Genomic DNA, 23,564 nt, shown 5'->3' on the forward strand with positions numbered 1-23,564 from the left:
TGACTTCTTCCCAAATAAGGTGTGGGCCAGGATCTTATGGAAATAACGAAAGGCCGGGTTATGTATGTTTCCAGAAAGAAACTCATGTTCCTCAGGATCGTCATTTCCAGTCAAGCTTCCCCAAAAGTGTTCAAGTTCTCTATATTCAAAAAGTTCTTCTTGGCTCACTGTGAATGTATCAAAAGAGGTAGGGAAACCTAAAAGGTTGGTAAAGTCTTGAATGTTAAATTGATACTCCATGTTGAACATTCTGAACTGGATGAAACCTCTGCTTATTCCTTTTCCATGGCTGGGTAGATAGATCAGAGAACTAAGGAATTCTAGAGTCAGTCTCCGGTAAGTGACGAATTGTCTACGGATAGGAGTGGTTTCCCACCCTATTTGACTCAGCAAATACAAGACACTCTCTCTTAGTCCAAGGGCAGTCATTGCCCAATCATCAGCATACAAACTAGGTAGCATCTCTCTCTCTGCTAGTTCCTCAAACTTTTGTTTCTGAGCTTTCCCTCTGAATTTGATACCCATACGATCAATTTGTCCCATCAGGTTAGTGTTAGCTAGAGAAAAGAAAAACAAGAGTTTTAGTCAGGATTTGGCCAAATGCCGAAAGAAGAAAAGAATAAAAATTTTATAAGTTTAAATAAATTAAGAATGAATACTAAATAAAATTTAGAAGAATAATTAAAGAAGAAATAAAAATAAAGATAAAGAATATTTGTGGGTTGTCTCCCACTAAGCGCTTTGTTTAATGTCGCAAGCTCGACATAAACACTATCAAATATAATCTATAAAATTTGGGGGCACTACGTCTAAGTGCAGGACTTGTGAATCTTCAATGTTCTCTGCATGATGATAATGTTTTAGACGCTGCCCGTTTACGATAAACGGTTCAATGGATTTTCCTTTAATTTCCACCGCTCCACTGGGAAAAACATTGGTGACTTGGAAAGGACCTGACCATCTAGATCGTAGTTTTCCCGGGAATAACTTTAGCCTAGAGTTAAATAACAGGACTGTATCGCCTTGTTTGAAGATTTTCCTTGATATGCGCTTGTCATGCCATTGTTTTGTTCTTTCTTTGTAGATTCTGGCATTTTCGTAAGCGTCTCGTCTGAGTTCCTCTAATTCGTTTATATCAAGGATTCGCTTTTCACCGGCGGCCTTATAGTTTAAATTTAGATTTTTAATAGCCCAGTAGGCCTTATGTTCTAATTCTACCGGGAGGTGGCAGGATTTTCCATAAATAAGCTTAAATGGGGTTGTCCCTATGGGAGTTTTGTAAGCGGTTCGATACGCCCATAAAGCTTCTGGTAGTTTCAATGACCAGTCTTTCCTTGAGGTGGCGACTGTTTTTCTAATATTCGTTTGATTTCTCTATTAGACACTTCCACTTGCCCACTGGTTTGAGGGTGGTAAGGTGTCGCTACTCTATGCCTTACGCCATACTTAAACAGTAGTTTTTCGAGTACCTTAGATATGAAATGCGATCCACCATCACTGACTACTATTCTTGGGACACCAAATCTTGGAAATATTATATTCTTAAAGAGTCTAGTTACTACTCGTGTGTCGTTTGTTGGAGAAGCTATAGCTTCAATCCATTTTGATACGTAGTCAACCGCTACGAGTATGTACTTGTTACCGAAAGAAGGTGGAAAAGGTCCCATGAAATCTATCCCCCACACGTCGAAAATCTCTACTTCCAAAATGCCCTTTTGTGGCATCTCGTCACGTCTAGATATGTTTCCTGTGCGTTGACATCTATCACATTTCTTGATAGCCGCATGCACATCCTTCCATATGTTTGGCCAATAAAGACCGGCTTGTAGGATTTTGGAGCAGGTCTTGGATGTACTTGCATGTCCACCATAAGGAGCGGAGTGACAGTGTTGGATTATATTTTCTACCTCTTCTTCAGGTATACACCGATGGAAAATACCATCGGGGCCTCTTTTGAAAAGTAAAGGGTCATCCCAGTAATAGTGTTTTATGTCATAGAAGAATCGTTTCTTTTGCTGGTAGGATAAAGTAGGTGGAACTATTCCGGCAGCTAAATAATTGACGAGATCAGCGTACCATGGTGTAACACATATAGCTAAGGTGGTTTCTACGTGTTTATCAACTTTATTTTCTTCCAAAGTAGCTATAAGTTTATCGTACGAGAAATCATCGTTGATCGATGTTCTTTCCGGTTCCAGGTTTTCAAGTCTAGAGAGGTGATCTGCTACTACATTTTCAATTCCTTTTTTATCTTTGATTTCCAGATCGAACTCTTGTAGCAACAGGATCCACCTTAGGAGTCTAGGTTTAGCATCCTTTTTTGTTAAGAGGTACTTGATAGCAGCGTGGTCGGTGTAAACGATTATTTTAGCTCCGACCAAGTAAGAACGAAACTTATCTAGTGCAAACACCACTGCTAAGAGTTCTTTCTCGGTTGTGGCGTAATTCATTTGTGCTTCATCTAGAGTTCTACTTGCGTAATATATGACGTGAAGCTTTTTATTCTTTCGTTGTCCTAAAACAGCGCCCACGGTGTAATCACTGGCATCACACATTATTTCGAATGGTTCATTCCAATCTGGTGTCTGCATTATGGGTGCGGAGATCAATGCTTGTTTAAGCGTTTGGAATGCTTCTAAGCATTTATTGTCGAAGATGAACTCAGCATCCTTCATCAATAGTCCGGTCAAAGGTTTAGTTATTTTAGAGAAGTTATTAATGAATCGTCGGTAAAAACCGGCATGTCCTAAGAAGCTTCGTACTTCTCTCACAGTTTTCGGAGGTTGAAGGTTTTCGATTACCTCTATTTTGGCTTTGTCTACTTCAATTCCTCTATTTGAGATGATGTGTCCTAAAACAATTCCTTCTTGTACCATAAAGTGACATTTTTCCCAATTAAGTACTAGGTTTACTTTTACACATCGTTCTAGAACTCTTTCTATGTTTTCAAGACATTCTTCAAAGCTTTGTCCGCATACAGAAAAGTCGTCCATAAATACTTCCATGATATTTTCGAGAAAATCGGCGAATATCGCCATCATGCACCTTTGGAAGGTTGCAGGAGCATTGCACAAGCCAAACGGCATTCGTCTATAAGCGAAGGTGCCAAAAGGACACGTGAATGTTGTCTTTTCTTGGTCATCAGGATGAATTGGTATTTGAAAGAAGCCTGAGTAACCGTCTAGATAGCAGAAATGAGAATGTTTTGCTAATCGTTCTAACATCTGGTCAATGAATGGTAAAGGGAAATGATCTTTTCGGGTTGCTTTGTTTAGTTTCCTATAGTCAATGCACATTCTCCATCCCGATTCGATTCGTTTGGTTATAGTTTCTCCTTTTTCATTTTCGATAACTGTTATACCTCCTTTCTTTGGTACTACGTGTACAGGACTAACCCATTTGCTATCAGATATAGGATATATGATACCTGCCTCTAATAACTTGGTTACTTCCTTCTTCACTACCTCACTCAGGATCGGGTTTAGTCTCCTCTGATGTTCCCTAGAAGTTTTACAGTCTTCTTCTAGCATGATGTGGTGCATACAAATAGAAGGACTTATTCCTTTAAGATCGGTGATGTTGTACCCTAGTGCGGTTGGATATTTTCTTAAGATATGTAGGAGTTTTTCGGCTTCGAGTTTTCCTAGGTCTGCATTAACTATCACTGGTCGTTCAAGTTCTAAGTCTAGGAATTCATATCTCAGATTTTTGGGAAGTGTTTTCAGGTCTAGGGTTGGTTTCTTAAGGCATTGCGTAGGGTCTGGTGTTATTGCTAAACATTGGTTGAGTTTGTCTTCTACAAGATAGTCAGACAATTTGTCATTTTCTAACTCTGTTTCTTTTATGCATTCATCGATGATATCCATGAAGTAACATGTGTCTTCTATTGCAGGTGCTTTCAAAAATTGGGAAAGAATGAACTCAATTTTCTCTTCTCCTACTTCGAAAGTGAGTCGTCCTCGTTTTACGTCTATGATTGCACCGGCGGTTGCTAAGAATGGTCTTCCCAATATAATGGGTGTAACTTCATCTTCTCTAATGTCCATAATTATAAAATCAGTTGGAATGTAGAATTGACCTATGCGCACGGGAACGTTTTCAAGAATTCCTACAGGATATCTAACAGAACGATCTGCTAGTTGCACAGACATTTTAGTTGGTCTTAATTCTCCCATTTCTAGTTTCTTGCATATGGATAAAGGCATAACACTAATATCGGCTCCTAAATCGCATAAGGCTTTATCTATGACAAATTTTCCTATGTGACAGGGTATAGAGAAACTACCTGGATCTTTAAGTTTAGGAGGCATATTCTGGATTATAGCGCTACATTCAGCAGTGAGTGTAACAGTTTCGCTATCTTCAAGTTTCCTTTTATTAGAAAGAATTTCTTTTAAGAACTTAGCATATGAGGGCATCTGCGTAATAGCTTCTGTAAACGGAATTGTGGCGTTTAATTGTTTCAGTAGGTCAACAAATTTTTTAAATTGGCCCGCATCTTTGGTTTTAATAAGCCTTTGAGGGTAAGGGATAGGTGGTTTATAAGGTGGTGGAGGTACATAAGGTTCTTTCTTTTCTACGGTTTCCTTATTACTCTCTTCCTTTTCCTTAGGTGTACTTTCTTCCTCAGTTGACTTTTTAGAGTTTTGGTTTTCAGTTCTTGGATCTACTGGTCCTTCCACTTCCGTTCCACTTCTTAGTATGATTGCATGAGCGTGGCTTTTCGGGTTAGGTTGGGGTTGTCCAGGAAATGTACCAGTTGGGGCAGCAGTAGGCGCTTGTTGTTGAGCTACTTGTGATATTTGTGTTTCCAGCATTTTGTTATAGGTAGCTAGGGCATCTACTTTACTTGCTAGTTGTTTGATTTGTTCGCTAGTGTGTATATTTTGGTTTAAGAAATCTTTATTGGTTTGCTGTTGAGAAGCTATGAAGTTCTCCATCATTATTTCCAAGTTGGATTTCCTAGGAACATTATTGTTAGGTGTAGATGGGGTCGGCTTTTGATATTCAGGAGGTATAGTTGGGGCTTGATTTGGAGCTTGTCCTGGTGCGTATAAAGCATTATTACTCTTATATGAAAAATTAGGATGATTCTTCCAGTTTGAGTTATAGGTGTGCGAGTAGGGATTTCCTTGAGCATAATTCACTTGCTCTGCTTGGATTCCTGTTAGGAGTTGACAATCTGCAGAAGTGTGACCTTGGATTCCATAGACTTCGCAATTCTGAGTTGCGACAACCACGGTGGTTGGAGGTGATACATTCAAACTTTCAATTTTCTGGGCAAGAGCTTCCACTTTTGCATTAACATGATCAAGGCTACTTATCTCGTACATGCCACTTTTCGTTTGAGGTTTCTCTACCATTGCTCGGTCGCTTCCCCACTGATAATGGTTTTGGGCCATGCTTTCGATAAGTTGATAAGCATCGGCATAAGGTTTATCCATAAGTGCACCACCTGCTGCGGCGTCTATTGTTAACCTTGTGTTGTACAAGAGACCATTATAGAAGGTATGAATCACTAACCAGTCCTCTAAACCATGGTGTGGACAAAGTCTCATCATGTCTTTGTATCTTTCCCATGCTTCGAAAAGAGACTCGTTGTCTTTCTGTTTAAATCCATTTATCTGGGCTCTCAACATAGCTGTTTTGCTCGGAGGAAAATATCGGGCAAGAAAGACTTTCTTCAACTCATTCCATGTTGTGACTGAGTTGGAAGGAAGAGACTGAAGCCATCTTCTAGCTTTATCTCTTAACGAGAAAGGAAAAAGACGAAGTCGAATTTCCTCTGAAGTGACACCATTAGCTTTAACAGTATCAGCGTATTGGACAAATACGGATAAATGAAGGTTTGGATCCTCTGTGGGATTTCCAGAGAATTGATTCTGTTACACTGCCTGTAGCAGCGAAGGCTTAAGTTCGAAGTTGTTTGCTTCGATTGCGGGTGGAGCAATACTCGAATGCGGCTCATCTTGCGATGGAGCGGTGTAATCTCGAAGAGCACGAGCTGGTTCTGCCATCTCGGGTATCGGTGAAGGAAGAAGATTTTTGAGATCAGGAATTTCGATAGGAGGGAGATTGTTTGCAACACGATATTCCCGAATTCGTCGTAAGACTCGGAGATATAGTTCGATGTCGTTGATTCGTAAGTAAAACGGCTCGTCTTGTGAGCGAGTGTGTGGCATACAAATCAACGAAAGAAGAAGAAATAAAAATTGCCTTATTACGATATCGACTAAATAAAAGTCCCCGACAACGGCGCCAAAAACTTGATCGCGATTTTATGAGTCGATTGGGGTACTAACTGCAAGTGCACAGTTCTATCGCGTAGTTTTAAAAGATATCGATCCCACAGGGACTTATGAATCGATATACCGTTTTCTAAGGTTACTTCGTAAAGCTAAGGCGGATGATACTTTGATTGTTTGGGGGAAAAGTTAAAACTAAAATAAGATCTAGGTTAAATATCAATTAAGCGGATATCGGTATGTAGTTCGTCGTAATTAGGGAATCAAGTCTTCGTTGGTTTCTTGGTTTTAAAATAAATCTTTTCAGTGGACACCATTGATTAAAAGTCTTCTCTCAAACTCTCGCTCTGTTGAATAGACTATGACTTTAAATTAACGTAGCTGTCACTTATTAGTTAAGTCCAAAATCACTTTTTGAAAACAATAGAATCTATAGAAACTCTTTTTAAGAAAATACTAATCGTTTAAACATCCTCGTCTCAAACTCTCGCTCTGTTGACTTAGATTATATAATTAAATTCAAATGCTTAACTCTCGTCCTCACATTTAACTTTTAAAAATACTTTTTGAAAAAGATTAGAATTTAATTAAATCTAAAAATTGCTTTCGCCCTGATCCAGAATTAATGTCCAATTTACGCTGTCCAGTTAAAAACTCAAACTTTCGTTCTGTTGATTTTAACTTCTTTAGTCTTTTACTCTCGTACAAAAACCTATGTATTAAACCTGTAAATTGAGACCATAAAAAGAGTGATTTTATTTTTAAACGTAATTAAACCAACTTAGTTTTGATTCCTTCATTCCGCTTACTTTACATACCGATACCTAAATAAATTAGCCGGACATGCTAAACAGATCTAAACAATCGTCATGCTTAAATAAATCCATCTCAGGCAAACAATATAAATAAACAATAATGTAGGGCATATATAAATTCAAACAATGATTAAAGAACCTGAATAATTAATGGCAATCTTGAACACTCCACCACAGACTGGTTGGATTTGTTCTTGAATTCTTCAATCGGACAGGAAAATAAAAAGTGAAGGAATAAAAATCTAGGATCTAACGTAAGGTTAGATCCAGTAAAAGATACACAATAGTTTCCGGTGTAGAAACTATTGTGTGAAAAATTAATTAAGTGCTGAAAGATTGACTGGAAAAGAAAATAAAAATTTCAAATAAAGTAAAAACTGTAAAAAAAAAAAAGGTAATGTTGTAAAGTATGCTTGCACGGCCGGAAAAGAAAAAAGAACGAAGAAGAGAGACTTTTAGGGTTGGAAGGAAGTGACTATTTATACTAGTCCACTTTGTAACGGTTTCCAAAGCTTTCCGTGTAAAATCCTCACGTTCCAAGAGTCAAACGAAATAATAGGCTTCAACGTGCCTCTGTTGCGTTTCTGAAGCCAAAAATATAGGAGAATGGTGTGACGTCCGTCACACCATGTGTTACGCTCGTAACACAAGGCAGCAGGGCGTGACGCTCGTCACACTTTGTGTGGCGCTCGTCACAGGCTCAACGCTCATGGCTTGTAGTTTTTTTGGCTGGGCTTTAGTGAAATTGCTTCTCTTCATTCCTTTTTGCACCTCCTTTTCTTCCTTTTTCACTTATGCTTCAAATAAGCTACCTGAGATAAATAGAAGGAAAAATACCCAGTAGTATCGAATAAAATGAAATAAATTGAAGCGAATAATAATATAATTTAATTAAATCGAGTCCAAGAATGTGATATTATTTCATGTTATCAATCATCAAGACCAACATATAGTAGTACATGAACAACACATAGATCCATAAGGTGGCCCTTTAACCTTTTTTCTCTTTCTTTTTATAGGTGGAGGGGTTTAGTTGTTTAGTTGGTAGGCTCGTGTAACTTGAGCTATTTTCCATGTTTAGGGAGGGGACCTCAGAGTTAGTGACATCTCATCTCCAATATGTTGATGATACTCTTATCCTAGATATAGCCTTGGTGGAAAAATATTTGGGTCATCAAATCCATCCTTCGGTCCTTTTAGCTTACCTCGAGTCTCCGTGTTAATTTTTCTAAGAACGGTCTGATTTGTGATAATGTCGATCAGAGATTTATGTATTTAGCTGGAGACTTTCATCATTGTGAACTAGAATTCATATCTTTTACGAACTTTGATTTTATGGTGGGCGACAATCTTCATCTTGACTCAACTTAAAAGCCCCTCATTTCTTTGCTAATGATACCGATTATATTAAAACATTGTCAATAATTTTCTGTTAAGAGGGCTTGCGTGTATGGACACAATAATAACTTGTGCTATTATAATTAAATTTAAATACATCTTTGATACATTTATTTTATTTTAAACAAAATTTTAATTGTCGTATTTTTAATTTTTAATTTTTAATTCTCAAATTTCATAAATTTTAATAACTTTGATTCTAACTCACATTTTAACTCATAAATTATTATTTTAAAGTCTAAAAATAGTAATTTTTTAATTCAATAATGATAAAAAAAATATTTATTTCTAAAATTAAAATGAGAGCTAAAAAACCTTATTTTTCAAACAAAAAATTTGAATTGATATTAAAACTCAACAATATGTAAGGTTAGGACTATAAACTCAGAGTTAAAAATAAAATGATTAAAACACTGTTTCAAATAAAATAAAGAAATAAAGAATACATTTAAAGTTTAAAATGAAGATTAATCACTAAATTAATGAATATTAAAAGCATAGTTTTTGTCATTAACAAAATACATAAAAATGGAAGTTTTAAATATATATATATTTTTGTGTTTATTTTTTCAACTTATTTTTACCAATTTGTGTATAAACAAAGAGAGTGATTCTTTATTTGAGGTCTCTTGCTTATGTGGCATGGAATCATTTATTTGGCAGACATGAACTTCAGCATAAATAGGCTTTAAAAAGATAATTCAATCAATTGCACCTACCCATTTCAATCATATAATTCTCTCCATTCCTCTAAGCTCTGACAAATTTGATGAAAGTAACCTGTAAAAGGGACCAATCATCACATCCAGCTAATACTCTATCCTTACTTAGTCCTACAAAGGAACATTGATTCTTTGTTTGAGATTGTATGTTGTGTAGTTATTGCATTATAGTACTTGTATCATCCTTTGCTTCATCATAATTATAATCAACTAAAGATGTTACACTTAAGGGTGTACCACACAACTAGGTAGGGTTGGGAAAGGAAGGTGAGTCTTTGAATAAAGGGTTTTGATTTATTTGTGCTATTCTATTTGGATACACTTTCCTGGCAATTTCTGAATTTGTTTTAGAGTGGTTTGGTTTTGTTTGTGGCACATTGGCCCTAATTTACTTCACCTTTATCAATGTCACATATCTAGCACTAGAACCAATCCCTAATTCATTATTAACCAATTACTTTCAAATTTGAATATGTTAGAAGTTACTCTTTTTTTTCCACGTATTTAAGATATTATTAATCGTTTGATCTTGATAAGATGAATTAGAAAAATATAATTTTATTTTTTATAATTCTAAAAATAATATAATTAAATCATGATCGTCTAACTATAATCAAACAGTCAAAATCGCATGATCGTATAATTTTCACCGGCAAAAAAATATAAATCTCAGTTTCTTTTCAACGATTATTATAATATATTAAATCTAAAATAACGGATTATATTACAATACATCATATGTCATGTAGTTATATATTTACCACATCAATTAAAATATGATGTGTCATGCTTAAACTTGAATCTAACAACAAATTTGCACATTTGCATTTCAACTTCTATCCAAAAAAAAATATATGTTACAACAACCTTATCATCTCATCATCTCACCCACAAGAGTTACTCATAATGCCAAAGAACTAATTTATTTTAGTTTAATATGAAATTAATTGAAAAATACCAAAATAATTTCTTTTATTATTTTTAAAATACTAATAAAAACTAACACAATTATAAAATTTAATACTAACAATAATAAATATTAGAAAAATGAATAATTGATTAAAAGAATTAAAAACACTCCCACAACATACGGGTTATCATCTAATTATTAAATAAAATGAAAGAACATATTTAGACATTTTTTAATTATACTTAATTTACTCATAATCTTTGATATTGTCAACAATTACAAATCATTAATCTAACCGGTGCGTAAATATATACAATTGTAAAAACTTTTAAACTTTTATATTGCGACAAAATTTATATATTGCAACAAAATTTATAATTATGGTTTGTAATTTAAAATCATGATGCAGTATAAAGGCTTAAGAATTGCATATGGATTAGGTTAGTGGTATGTTTGAAACCTTCTTTGATCTTCCATGTTGTGTTTTGTTGGAAGAGACTAGAAATATAGACACATTAGTGGTCATGCCGTTTTTTTTCTTTTTTAAAAAAATGGTCTTATGAGTGTGTAACATTTAATATTGATATGAATATACTTGAAGGTGTGTACTTGGTAGGGACGAAATAGCAATATTTAAAAGGAGAGAAATCATTATATGCTTAGTTAGCAATAAAATAAAAGGATGGAAAGAAAATGTATTTGGCCACATGAGGGTGACAAAGATATGAAAGTGCAATTTCACAAGTCCAAACAAACAAAGCCATGTTCAATTATTTTACTTTAGGCTTTCTCTCTAGCAAGCACTAACAAGTGAAAATCAAAAAACATTTTCACCCCTTTTCATTTCCACTACCTAACTAGTTCCTAACCTAGTAGTACCTAGTTCCTACTTATCTTTTTGCATTTCTTACTTAACAACACTTTTAAACTCATTTTCAACTTTAGATTTCGAATCTATTAACTACAAATTCGAATTCCATGCGTTTAAAAAATCATTTACTTACTCGCGTTAATTTATCTCAGACTATTAAATTTAAGATTAATCCGTTCATTTTACATTTCAATTAAATCATCTCAACTATGGACTATCGGTTAAGATCAATCGTATGATCAAACATCGACTATGGACTATCAATTTAAGATCAATAGTTATATCAAAAACATCGAGTTTTGACAATCAATTTAAGAACAATCGTCAAATCAAACATCAACCATAGACTATCAATTTAAGATCAATCTCAGAACAAACATCTATTATAGACTATCAATTTAAGATCAATATCCAGATCAAACATATAACATTAATAAATATGTCACGTATAAACTTATTGGAATCCAGATCCATGATTAAGAGGGAACATTTTTGTTGCAAACAAGTCCCTTAAACCTAATAAAATAGAATCCTAATTGCTTCTATGTCCCTCATCTCCAAAGCAGTGATGATTGAATGGTCAGAGTACTAACATAGAATATTTTTTATACCAAAGTTTGAATGAACAATCTATATCCTTCAAAAAAAAATGCATAGCCTGACAAATTTAAGGCCAAGTCCCACACTTGGTCTCATTCCCATACTTTCCTCATCAATAGCTATAATCTAATACACTCTGTCACTGCAAAAGAAAAGGAACAAAATGGACCAACCTCAAATAACAAAAAGAACTGAAACTAGGGTTACAACTTCATTAAAACTTTTGACCATGTTCCAACACTCTTCATAAATGTTTTTTTTTTATAGTAATTTTTATTCCTCAAACAAGAGCAAAAGTATGCAGTGTTTGAGAGAGAGGTTAAAATGATTGATATTGGGGTCCAATATTGTAATGAGAAAGAAAGATAGAAGAGGTGATGTCAAGTCATGTGTGAAGCAAGAGAATTGGCTGGTAATGTGATATGAGCTGTTTTGTAAGTGTTATCTTTATTGGAAGATGTTAAAGAGATAGACCCATTTGGAATATGACAGAATGTTTTTTCATTCTTAGTTTCACTTTGCAGTTCTGTTTTGTTGTTAGGTCCCTCCTATAAAGCTTATGTCAAAATCAAATCAACTTCAATAAAATAAATGTCATGTTGTTAATCTTTGTTATCACGTTTCATTTACTTGATCAAACTTGTAGCTTACACAAAACCGTTTGTTTTTCTTATGTATTCACGGAAATAGACATTGGAAACAACACACACGCGTAGAAATAGGTATATGAGGAAACAAATTAGTTAAATATAAATGCATGTGATATGTCGTGTCAGTGTCGGATGCAACCAGAGATATAGAAAATGAATTAGTTGAATATAAATACACGTGATTGTGTTGTGTCAGTGTCAACGTCAGACACTCAACACCACAGGTAGAAAATAAATTAATTGAATATAAATGCATGTGACTCGATCTTATAATAATGTTGGATGTCAAACATCATACTGATAGAAAATGGAATATAAAAGTATGTGACTCTGTTATGTCAATGTCGGACACCGGACACCATTCACGCAGAAACTAAATTAGTTAAATCTAAATACATTGGATTGTGTCGTGTCAGATACCGCACACCATGCACATAGAAAACAAATTAGTTGAATATAAACGCACATTATTGTTGTATAAGAGTGTCAGGACGTCATACACACAAAAAGACAAATTAGTTAAATATAAATACATGCGATTGTGTTGTGTCAGTTTCGGACGCCGAACATCATATGCATATAAAACGAATAAGAACACAAATGCACTTGACTGTACAATTAATTGAATATAAATGTAAGGGATTGTATTGTGTCAATCTCATCTCAGACGTCGAATATCAGACACATAAAAAACAAATTAATTAAATATAAATCGTGTTTTAGTATTAAATTTCTTTCTTCTTAGGTGTCAATTTCTTGCCTAATAAGCAATTTGACTATAAGTTTATACAAAATATTAATGGTGGCAAAAATTTGAGAAAGTGAAAAATGTCACTTTCTAGTGCATGACTTAAAACATACTTTCTCTATTATTATTGGATTCCCTAAACTTCTAGCACTATCTTTCGGTTTGAAACTCGAAAGATTTTAAATTATCAACTCTTTATGTTTGAATTTCAAACACATCACTAGGTAGCTTAAATTAATTAGGCTATTGTCACCATCATCACACAATCTTTAAAAGAAGAAAATAGTTTTGTTTAACTTAAACATTTAAAACTATATATAAAATCAATGTTTACTTTATGTTTGTTGTAAAAATATTAGTTATTATATATCCAACCACATTGACAAGATAGGTGTATGATTGAAATAGTGGAATTCTGATTTCTGCACAGAAGCTTCTCCCTCTAAATGTTACGTAAAAACAGTAACATAATTTGAAGCACTAATACATGAGAGTGATGATAACAAGATGTGAATATTATTATTATTATTATTATCTAAAAAGGACATAGAAAAAAGAAGCAAATTATGGGAATGGATGAATATAAGGGAGAGGAATATGGCATAGGATTCCTAAAACTTTTTCTTTTACAAGAGCGTGCTAAGTAGAAAAGATAGGGAAGAGAAAGTGGGGAAAAAATCTACACATTCAATTTAATTGAAAAGGTGAATATATGGTTCCCACACACAATGAAGTAGGAATCCCAAGTGAAGTCCAACATCTACATAAAGATAAAAATGTATGAATATAATTCACATGAGCTTCAAATTTTGTTCCACACGTGGGTCCTTTGTTCCCCTATTTCATTTTCATATGGGATCAATCAAATAGTGTTTTCATTAATTAAAATTTTGAAATTTAAGTAAAGAAAAAGAGAATTTTAGGAAGGGCTATTCTTTTTAATGTTTTGTGCTTTATATTTTGTTTCATTTTGCTTTATGTATCTCATTCTCATGTCCATGTATATTTTTACATTTACTCTTCTAATTTTTGAGATAGGATTCACCATTCGTACGAAATCGGTTTGTAAAATATATAAAGTATATCTCTTTTTTATAAGTATTTTTAGGTCTCATATATTTTTAATTTGGATTTGAATTTTTTCAATATAGCCGGTGTCTAATAGTTATGGTTTATTGTGCAAATAATTTAGTTGACGGTTCAAATGGATGAACACTAACGAATCTTAGATTTTGTACATTGAGTCAAATTCTTCGTTATAAAACTTACTCGTATGATGAATGATATTGTTGTTAAATTTTAAAGCAAATTGAGGGGTTAATGTTGTGATATACAATAATATTTGATCACGCCAATCTTTTTATGTGAGACAAAGAACAATGACAATCAAAATAAATTATCTAAGACAAAGTTAATCAATTTATAAAACAGTATAATCAAATTCGGACGAACAAGAAGAATAAAATAAAATGACGAGTACATACACATTTTGTTTACTCGGTTTGATCAAACGAGTCTACTCTAAAAGAGAAAGAATATCTTCGATTGAATATACTTCAAGATTTGTTACAATATATTATAAAAGAATTATAAAAAAATAGTCTTATTAGTTTCGAAGAACTTATCCTATTTTTACCAAATATTTTTCAATCTCTCCAACTCTCAATATATGAATCATAGATTAGGATTTTTAAAAGTGTTTCTCAATCCTCCTAGATACCCCCAAAAGTATTCAAATTCTTAGTATTCAATCCTACAAATTCCTCCATTTACCTATCTAAGTTTTTCGCACTAGAAATTCACCACTTCTTCCATGCTCATAAAAGGCTTGGAAAACGTCTTTTATAGGTGTCAGAAGGGGAGTATCGCGTTCCCTCATGACGTACTGTACTGTGTTTATGCCATACACAATGCATTTTTGTAAAATCCCTAATGGCTTGTCAAGCCAATCACCACGATTCTCTACCTTAATTTTAAATTCGATAATGATGCCAATTTATAATTTCTTTTTTTTAACACTCATTACACTGCTCTGATCTTTCTAAATTCTTATTTCACTAACATGAAATCATCTCAAATCTCAAAATTTATTATTATTATTTAAGTCCTTATTAATTAATAATACATGACCAATAATAATAGAACATAATATATATATATATATATATATATATATATATATATATATATATATATATATATATATATATATATATATATATATGGGGCGATTCAAGTGAGAAGACTAGATTATTGTGAGAAATGAAAATAATTAATCACAACCATTAAACTATGATTCATTGAATTTAATGAACTAGATTGACTTCTCTTTCTATGATCCTCAATATTTGTAATTTATAATCTTTACTTAAACTTAATTCACCTTATATTTTAAGAAATAAAATATTTGACTTGTTGTCTTTTAAAAGTAACGAAAATTGATTTAAAATGATTTTATTCATGATATTTGACATCTAATAATTAATATATAAATATGTATTATTGTACTATAAAAAATTTAAAATTATTATATAATAACCCAAAAAATATTTATTTCTAATATAATTATAAATTTATATTTATTGTTGTATTAAAAATAACAATCAATCTTATCATGTATTAATAAAAATATAAATATAATCATTTTCAAATCCATATACACTTCATATGATTATATATCGACCATAATCATTAATATATATATGTTAACGGTCAATGTGGTATTAAAGCCTCGTTAAGAAGATGGTGCATATGGTATGTATATAATAAAGAGAGTGAGTAAGGAGAAAACCACTTAAACATGGAAATACTTGAACCAAACACTCAACCTATTACTACTAATTCTTCTTTATCGCTTCCTAAACTCTGTAAAAAGACAAACTCTCATAAAATAGAAAATCTTATTGAGTATTCTCATGTTCCCGAAGATGCTAAAATTTCCTAAACAATACCTTCTTTATTAAGTTCATACAACATCTTCAAAATATAAAGAAGTGTTACCAGATCCATCTGAAATCTTATCTCTACAAACCGTCGTCATATGAAAGAGTACGTCCAGTCATACAAACTAGACTAATGTAGCATAAGATCTACGAACCAGGAGTAGTATGTAGATCTGGAGATTCCCCAGTATCTCATAAACCACTGGAAGACTGAAGGATATACACCCTTACACTTTGGGGCTATCAGGCTCATACTTTATCTTCATGGAAGGAAGAATCAACCTGTGTTTTGCAAAATAGCTATACTGGACTCAAGCTACCCCTATTATGAAAATGTTGTAATAAGATCTGTTTTAACCACACTTCATGCAGGAAGTGTTGTCCTCACCACTTCCCCAAACTATAATGTAAGTCTTAATGATAATACTTTATCCATAAGACTAATAGTACATGATCAAATCACCGGATCTGACCAAGTTCCAGAAGCCATGTCATCCACCCTCCATCACTAGATAATATACCGCTTGCAGAATCACTCGATAGATCTGCCTCTCTCAGGTTTCTCTTCTGATTCACTACTGGTTGTCACCAACAAAGAAGAAGACATACCCTCTATAGTTCAGATTCTGAGAAGGATCACAAGAGAAGAATTAACTCATCTAATTCCCCTTGAATGGATAACCAACTATGAGAAACTCCATGTTGATAGAAGACCTATCCAATCCCAAGAGGCTACTTTCAGAAGATCCATTGACAAGACAGTTAAGATGATTTTTAAGAAGTCAGACGAAGGGTCGAGCTCAATGTCTCCGATCTTCCAGAAAATGATGATCCAACCATTTCTCAAAGAAGACCGGTGTCATGTCTATGTAGTTACAATAAAGGGAAAACACATCTACATTGATAAAAATAGATGGCCATTTCATTTGGGATATTGATCCAACAAGATGTGACCTAGATCGTGACTGTTGGATGCACGACAATGATATTGGCCGAGATATCATTCTTCCTAAAACAAAGAAAAAGGAAAGGTGTAAACGATCTCCTCCTCCTTAAAGGAGATTTGATCCGGACAATGGTCTATGGGTAGGAATTCATGGTAAAAAGAAACCTCTATTTATCTAGGAGGAATGACTTAAAATTCTTAGGAAAGAAGGATTGTTACCACCTAATGATCCAACTCTTGTTACATGGTCACCGATAGACCATTGTAAATCACTACATCCTCCAATTGTTGTCCATCCAATTCCTTGCTTTATGTACTCAGCCACAACTCCAGAGTACAACCTATAATTTCCTACTTTGGAAAGAAAGATGGATCCAATCACAGGCATAACATTTAAACCTTTCATTCATCCTAGTGAAGTCAAGCCCGAAGGAGAGCTTAAACATTTAACTTAAGCTAAAGAAGTTCTAAATTGGAAATCTAAAAACATGGTTTCTCAAAATGAGATTCTCCAAAATCTTGACAAAAGGGTGGATAAGATTGCTGAGAAAATAGACGAAACAAATGAGTATCTCAAGGTTTTATCCCAAAAGATGCAGAAACATTACAGAAGCTTAAAAGCCCAAGTATCCCACTTGGATCGTGATTTGCGGAAGGTGTTAGGAGAGAGAACTTTTGGTAAAACTTTTGACCAAAAGGAAAGAGAGATCAGAAGTCTGTAAGGCCAAGTAAAAGAGATAGATAATTTCTTAAGAGCCTCTCATGAAAGAAAGCCCAAGCCTATTAAAAACTCTTTATTTGACCCTCTTGCTTTTCCTACATATTTCAAACGACCAGAAAGGCCTTCTCCATTATACCATGCCTATGTTTCATCACCACCATATCAGGTCAAATACATACCTACAACTTACAGACCAAAATCTACTAGAACTACCACTACCTCAACATCCAAGGCAAAAGGGAAAGCTGCCTATTTGAGCGCTTCATCCTCAGGCTCCTAGGATATCCTTGAAACACCTCCTCCAAAAATCCAAAAGGAGGAAGAAACTCATGATAAAGGTTTTCAATCCACGGCTATTACTATAAATTATGAATCTCCCCGCAAAAATTACTCTCTTGCTGAACCAGCAACATAAAAGGGAGATGAATCCTCCACAGATGGTGACAACAACTCTGATCAAGAAACATCTATTAATGAAACACCAAGATCTTTTTCATCGAAATCAGAATCGAAATACAACTATATCCCAAGACTCTTCATGGTAAGTATAAAAGAGGAAGAATCCCTTGAAGAAACTCTAGTCCCTAAAAGGAATAAACCAAATGGAGGTCCTTGGTTCACTTTTGACTATATACCACCTAGCCGCTGAATAAAGAGACTACTTGAATTTGGAGTTTGGCTTGACACCCAAATGATGAAAACAAGTGCAAATAACTATAATATCATTGAATAATTTTGTTGTAGAATGATAGGCACGATGAAAGAATGGCATCACAATCTTGGAACTTTCAAACAAGATGAGTTACATCGTCTAGAAACTACAACTAATATTCTTGGTGTGCTTCACCGTGAATTTATCGGTGATATGGATATATTTGATAGGAAAAACGGACAAGAATTCTTTGAGATGAAGTCTTGTTCGCTCGAAACAAATAACCTTGACAAACACTATCATAGGATGGTACATAGATATTATGTCCTCAATGGATACAATGACCCTAGTCTCAAGAATACCTATGTATCCTCTCTACCACAAGAACTCTAGCCATAAATTCAAAGGATGTTAGCCGCAACTCAAAAGGATTTTAAAACCATGAGTCTTAGCTAGATTCACCAGGTTGCGTTAGAAGCACTTGAAAAGCTTTGCAGCTTTCATCATCAATTTTCAGAAGTTATAGAACAAGAGTCAAAATTTACCCATGCATGTAAAAATCCCTACTTGGAGATTAAGTGTAAAGACAAAAGGTGTAGTTGTGCAACAAAAAAGAAGCATCATCAACAAAAATACACCAAATCTCATAGGACCTTTAAGGGAAAGAAAAAGAAGATATGAAGTTCTTTAGAAGAAAGCCTTTCAGAGGAAATGGGAAAATCATAGATGCTTTATTTGTGGAAAAAAAAGGACATTTCTCTAAAGAGTGTCCTAATAATACCCATAAAGCCGCAAAAATGATTAACTCTATTCATTCTCTAGAATGAGACTTAGAATCTTTGTATTCTAAATAAAGCTTTGTTGACGAAGAAACAATTTTTGCCCTTCAAGACTCTTCTTATGATGAAGCATCATTTCCGGAGTCAGAAGATGACATATATCTCCCTGTTTACTCCTTCAAAGAGATAATAAGTTCTCTTCCTACTCCACTCTCTCTTGGGTTGAAGTTTATGTTCTCTCAACAAAGTTTTCATGTCCGAAGAAAATTATAGCTTATATGGACACTAGGGCACGTAGTACAATGATAAATCCTAGCATTCTCCTAGCACAATCATGGGTGACACATGTTACATACTTTATAGCAGCAGATGGGAAAGTTTTAAAGATAGATTTATTGACCAAGGAGAAGATAGGAATTAAATTCTTCCCAAACTGCATCGTCTGGACCAGGGTCATTGGTAGTAATCTTCCAAACAAAGATATTGTAGTAGGAATGGATGTTTATTCAACAACAATCAGACTTTAAATTCTCCCCACATAAATCAAATTCAAAAGATAATTCAAGCCTTCTTCTGGAATATTGAATGTATATTCACTATCTAAAACCCCTAATGGCTATGAAGAAATCAAGTTCAACCTACTCAAACTCTATGCAGATAACCATGAAAAATTCCACCATCCAAAACCACTATAGAAAAATAAAGACTTTTTTGTCCAACTTCCTTTTAAGCTCAATGAAGATGTTAATCCAACAAAGGTCACTCATCTAGGAATGAGTCCATCAGATTATACATTAGCTAGAGAAGAATGCAACCAGCTGCTCAAGCAAGGTCTAATAGAACCCACCAAATCAGAATGGGTTTGCCAAGAATTTTATATGAAGAAGAGATCTGAAAAGTTGAGAGAATAAAAGAGGCTAGTAATTAATTACAAACCTCTAAATCATTTTTTCAAAGATGATAAATTTCTCATTCCTAAGACATCGTCCTTAAATGTTTTCATCAAAGATGCCCATATTTATTCTAAGTTTGATCATAAGTCGGGATATTTGCAATTGGGTATCAACCCTGATGATCATTGCAAAATGGTGTTCTGCATTCCTAACGCCCAGTACCAATGGATTGTGTTACCATTTTGGGTTAAGGTAGCCCCATCACTTTTTCAAAAGGCCATGACTAGAATTTTTTAGTCCATCCTCAATAGTATCCTCATTTATATTGATGATCTGTTGTTATTCTTAAAAGATGAAAAAACCCATAAATAATTGTTGGGCCAATTCCTTCAAATAGCCTAACAACATGGAATGGTACTCTTTGAAAATAAAAGTCAATTGGACCAAACTGTTGGTGTAAACCCTAGAGGCCAATACTTTTGGTACTTGTATCGAATTATTTATTAATAATAAAAGGCTTTTTCTTTATTATGTTTGTTTAATAAAGTCCCTAGAATAGCTAGTTCGTTTAATGTATCAAGTGTGACTTAATCATTAGATCCCATTAAACATAAGGACACTATTCTTAAAGTATCCGTAGTCGAGCTTTATTGTGAAATGGGATAACATTAAAGCATTAAGACTATTATGTATATAGACTGATAATCACATCTCATGGATCATGGATAAGGAGTTATCAAGTCTTAAACATAGATATGAATATTAAGAGTAATATTTATACTGGATTGACCCGCTATGAGAATACTATATAGAATGTTATGAAAAGTGTCATAAGTTATTCTCATGGTGATAATGGTGTATAACACCCTTCGACCTGAAACCACTATGGACCCTAGATGTAGAGTCGAGTGCCTTATTGCTGATCAAACATTGTCCGTAACTGGATGACGATAAAGACAGTTGATGGGTACTCCACGAAGCATGCTGAGGGACATGAGTGACCTAGATGGAATTTTCTCATCCTGCGTAACAGGATAAATGTCTATGGGCCCAATATTGAACTGGACAAGGATGACACGGTTTATGCCTTGTGTTCAATATAGACATAAGGGCAAAAGGTTAATTGTACACATAAGTATTATCACAAAAGGATTTGTCAGATCACATGACATTTTCGTGTCTTGGGTAGCAGTGATGTGTTGCTAGATACCGCTCACTGTTTATTATGTTAAATACGTGATTTAATATAATTGTCAATGCTGCGAAAACCTACAGGATCACACACAAAAGGACGGATTGATGAGAGATAGAGTAACTAAGGAACACCGTAAGGTACGGTGCACTTAAGTGAATTGAAGAACATCGTAAGGTATGGTGTACTTAAGTAGAATACGAAATATGGTAAGGTACCACGCGCTTAAGTGATTTTGGCATATTATAAGATATGGGCCACATACACTTAAGTGGCCTTTTTAGCTTGTAGTCCACACAAGTGGTTCTATAAATAGAACCCTTGTGCAGAAGCATTTGTGCAGTTGTAATTTCATTTCTCTCTCTCTCTCTCTCTCTCTCTCTCTCTCTCTCACTCACTCACTCACTCACTCACTCACTCAAAGCCTTCATTCGTAGCAGCTAGTACTGAGATTGAAGGAATCCGCTCGTGTGGACTGAGTAGAGGCGTTGTCACCATTCAATGTTCGTGATCGCTCCGTAGATCTGCATCAAAGGTTTCAATCACCACAAGAGGTAACGATTCTATCATTGATCATGCCCATTCATAAGGATCACTAAAGGAGATTTTTTTTTAAAATTCCGCTGCGTTTTGGATCGCTCTTCTCCTTCACAAACATGTATTGATTTTTTAGGGATGCATTTCTCCCAAGGGAAATATCAACCCCAACCTCATATTGCCTAAACTTTCCGGATGAAAATCTCACAGTTAAGCAAATTCAGCAATTTCTTGGTATAATTAATTATATCAGAGATTTCCTACCAAAACGGGTGGGATACACGAGTCCTCTATCCCAAATGCTGAAGAAAAAAAACCCCATCATGGGGAATAAAGCAAACTGAAGCAGTAAAAGCTTTGAAGAAGATCGCACAAACTCCACCTGGCCTGAAAATCCCTGTGAATGGTAAAAGAATTCTGCAGGCTGATGCCGATGATCACTATTGGGAGCAGTCCTAATAGAAGAACTTGAAGGGAAAAGATACTATTATGGTCATGCCAGTGGCCAATTTAAAGAAGCTAAAAAATACTACCACGCCACCTACAAGGAAGCTCTCTCCATAAAAATGGGAATCTAAAAGTTTGACTTCCACCTAAGAGGCTACCAGTTTGAAGTCCATATGGATAATTCCTCTTTTCCCAAGATCCTTGAATTCAAAAATAAGATGCCACCAGATCCTCAAACCCTTCATCTCAAAGATTGGTTTTCCATATATGATTTCTTTGTAAAACATATCAAAGGAACTCAGAATGTGATCTCTGATCTACTATCCCGGCCTATGAAACCTATATAGATCATCACAACCAAGCACATTTTTCCTCTGATTCTTATGGTCAAACCACTACCAGCCCATGCATCCACAACCAAGAATCTTCCTCCAGGAATAACGGTATCCTTTTCACCATCCCAGTTTAAGTAGTATGCCAGGAACAATATCTTTTATTACATGACAAAAAAAGGAATAAACTCTTGGATCATACTCCTTACTTCCCTGACACGCCTTCCCTTCTACCAATTTTAGTAAACACAAATGTCAAATTCAAAAAAAACCATTTGTGGTATATATGGTGTGCCACCAGTTTGTATTTTATACTTGTTCTTATTCCCACTGAAGCCATGTATCAACACATAATGAATCCCGAGAACCACAAGTCCTTGATTTGGACTACTCTTGAATGGTATTCTCCATTACAGTGGTGGAGAAATCAATTAAAACCGGTCATAGACGAGGTCAAAGAAATAATATTAGACTTAGAAGCTATTAGCAAACTCAAAACTGTTTTCTTTCTACACAGGGCCTATTAGACAAATCCCACAACTAAGTTACTTAACTGTAAGAGTTATGTTCACTTTTGAGAAACCACTGATGATTATCCTTCCAGTCTAAAAATCACAAGGGAATTAATGGAATATGTTAACTGCATCAATCTTTATGACCCAAAGAACCTCGATAATAATACAACTTGTATAAGTTATGAAAAATTCAGAAAACCAGAAGCTGAAGAAAGCTCAACTCAAGCCACACAACAGAATTCGGATTCTCTGATGGAAGCTGAATTCTCAGAAGTACGAGTGTAAGAAGCTAATAGAAAATTAATGGATCACACTTACATGATGGATGGCATCTAGCAACATGAGTCATCTCGTTTTGGAGATTTCCTTTTTGCTGAAAATTTATCCGATCAAAATATGTCCCCCTCTCATGAACCCATTTTCAAAGACTAATTCGACAAGTGTCCATTATATGTCATAAGCATGCTTATGAATAGTGTTTTTTCGTCTTTTTATGTAATAGTACTCCAATTACGTATCCATAAGTGATAAGTGTGTCAGACTTTTGAAAAAGACATTTTTATAGTATTAAAAATGCCATGCTTGTAAATAATGTTGTTTTTGTCCTATATGTACCTCCTTGTCTATAAAAGGAGGGCTATTGTAACAT

The 23,564-nt window shown here is 34.3% G+C and overlaps 1 protein-coding gene and 1 non-coding gene across 2 annotated transcripts in view; one reads left to right on the top strand and one right to left on the bottom strand.

Moving 5' to 3' along the window:
* Positions 1-2,303: 2,303 nt before the first annotated feature.
* LOC127123304 (uncharacterized) overlaps positions 2,304-23,564 on the bottom strand; it is a gene marked incomplete at its 3' end in the record, with an annotated part of 79,521 nt that continues 58,260 nt past the window's right edge. Inside the window, exon 5 of the mRNA XM_051053535.1 lies at positions 2,304-3,181. Coding sequence (XP_050909492.1) covers positions 2,304-3,181 — 878 coding nt within the window. The remainder of the gene's footprint in view (positions 3,182-23,564) is intronic.
* LOC127124143 (small nucleolar RNA R71) lies at positions 5,533-5,639 on the top strand. The gene has a single exon (XR_007803773.1). It is a non-coding gene; the product is annotated as a small nucleolar RNA R71 (small nucleolar RNA).

The sequence above is a fragment of the Lathyrus oleraceus genome, chromosome 2, assembly GCF_024323335.1.
Source record: "Lathyrus oleraceus cultivar Zhongwan6 chromosome 2, CAAS_Psat_ZW6_1.0, whole genome shotgun sequence".
Classification (NCBI taxonomy): Eukaryota; Viridiplantae; Streptophyta; class Magnoliopsida; order Fabales; family Fabaceae; genus Lathyrus; species Lathyrus oleraceus.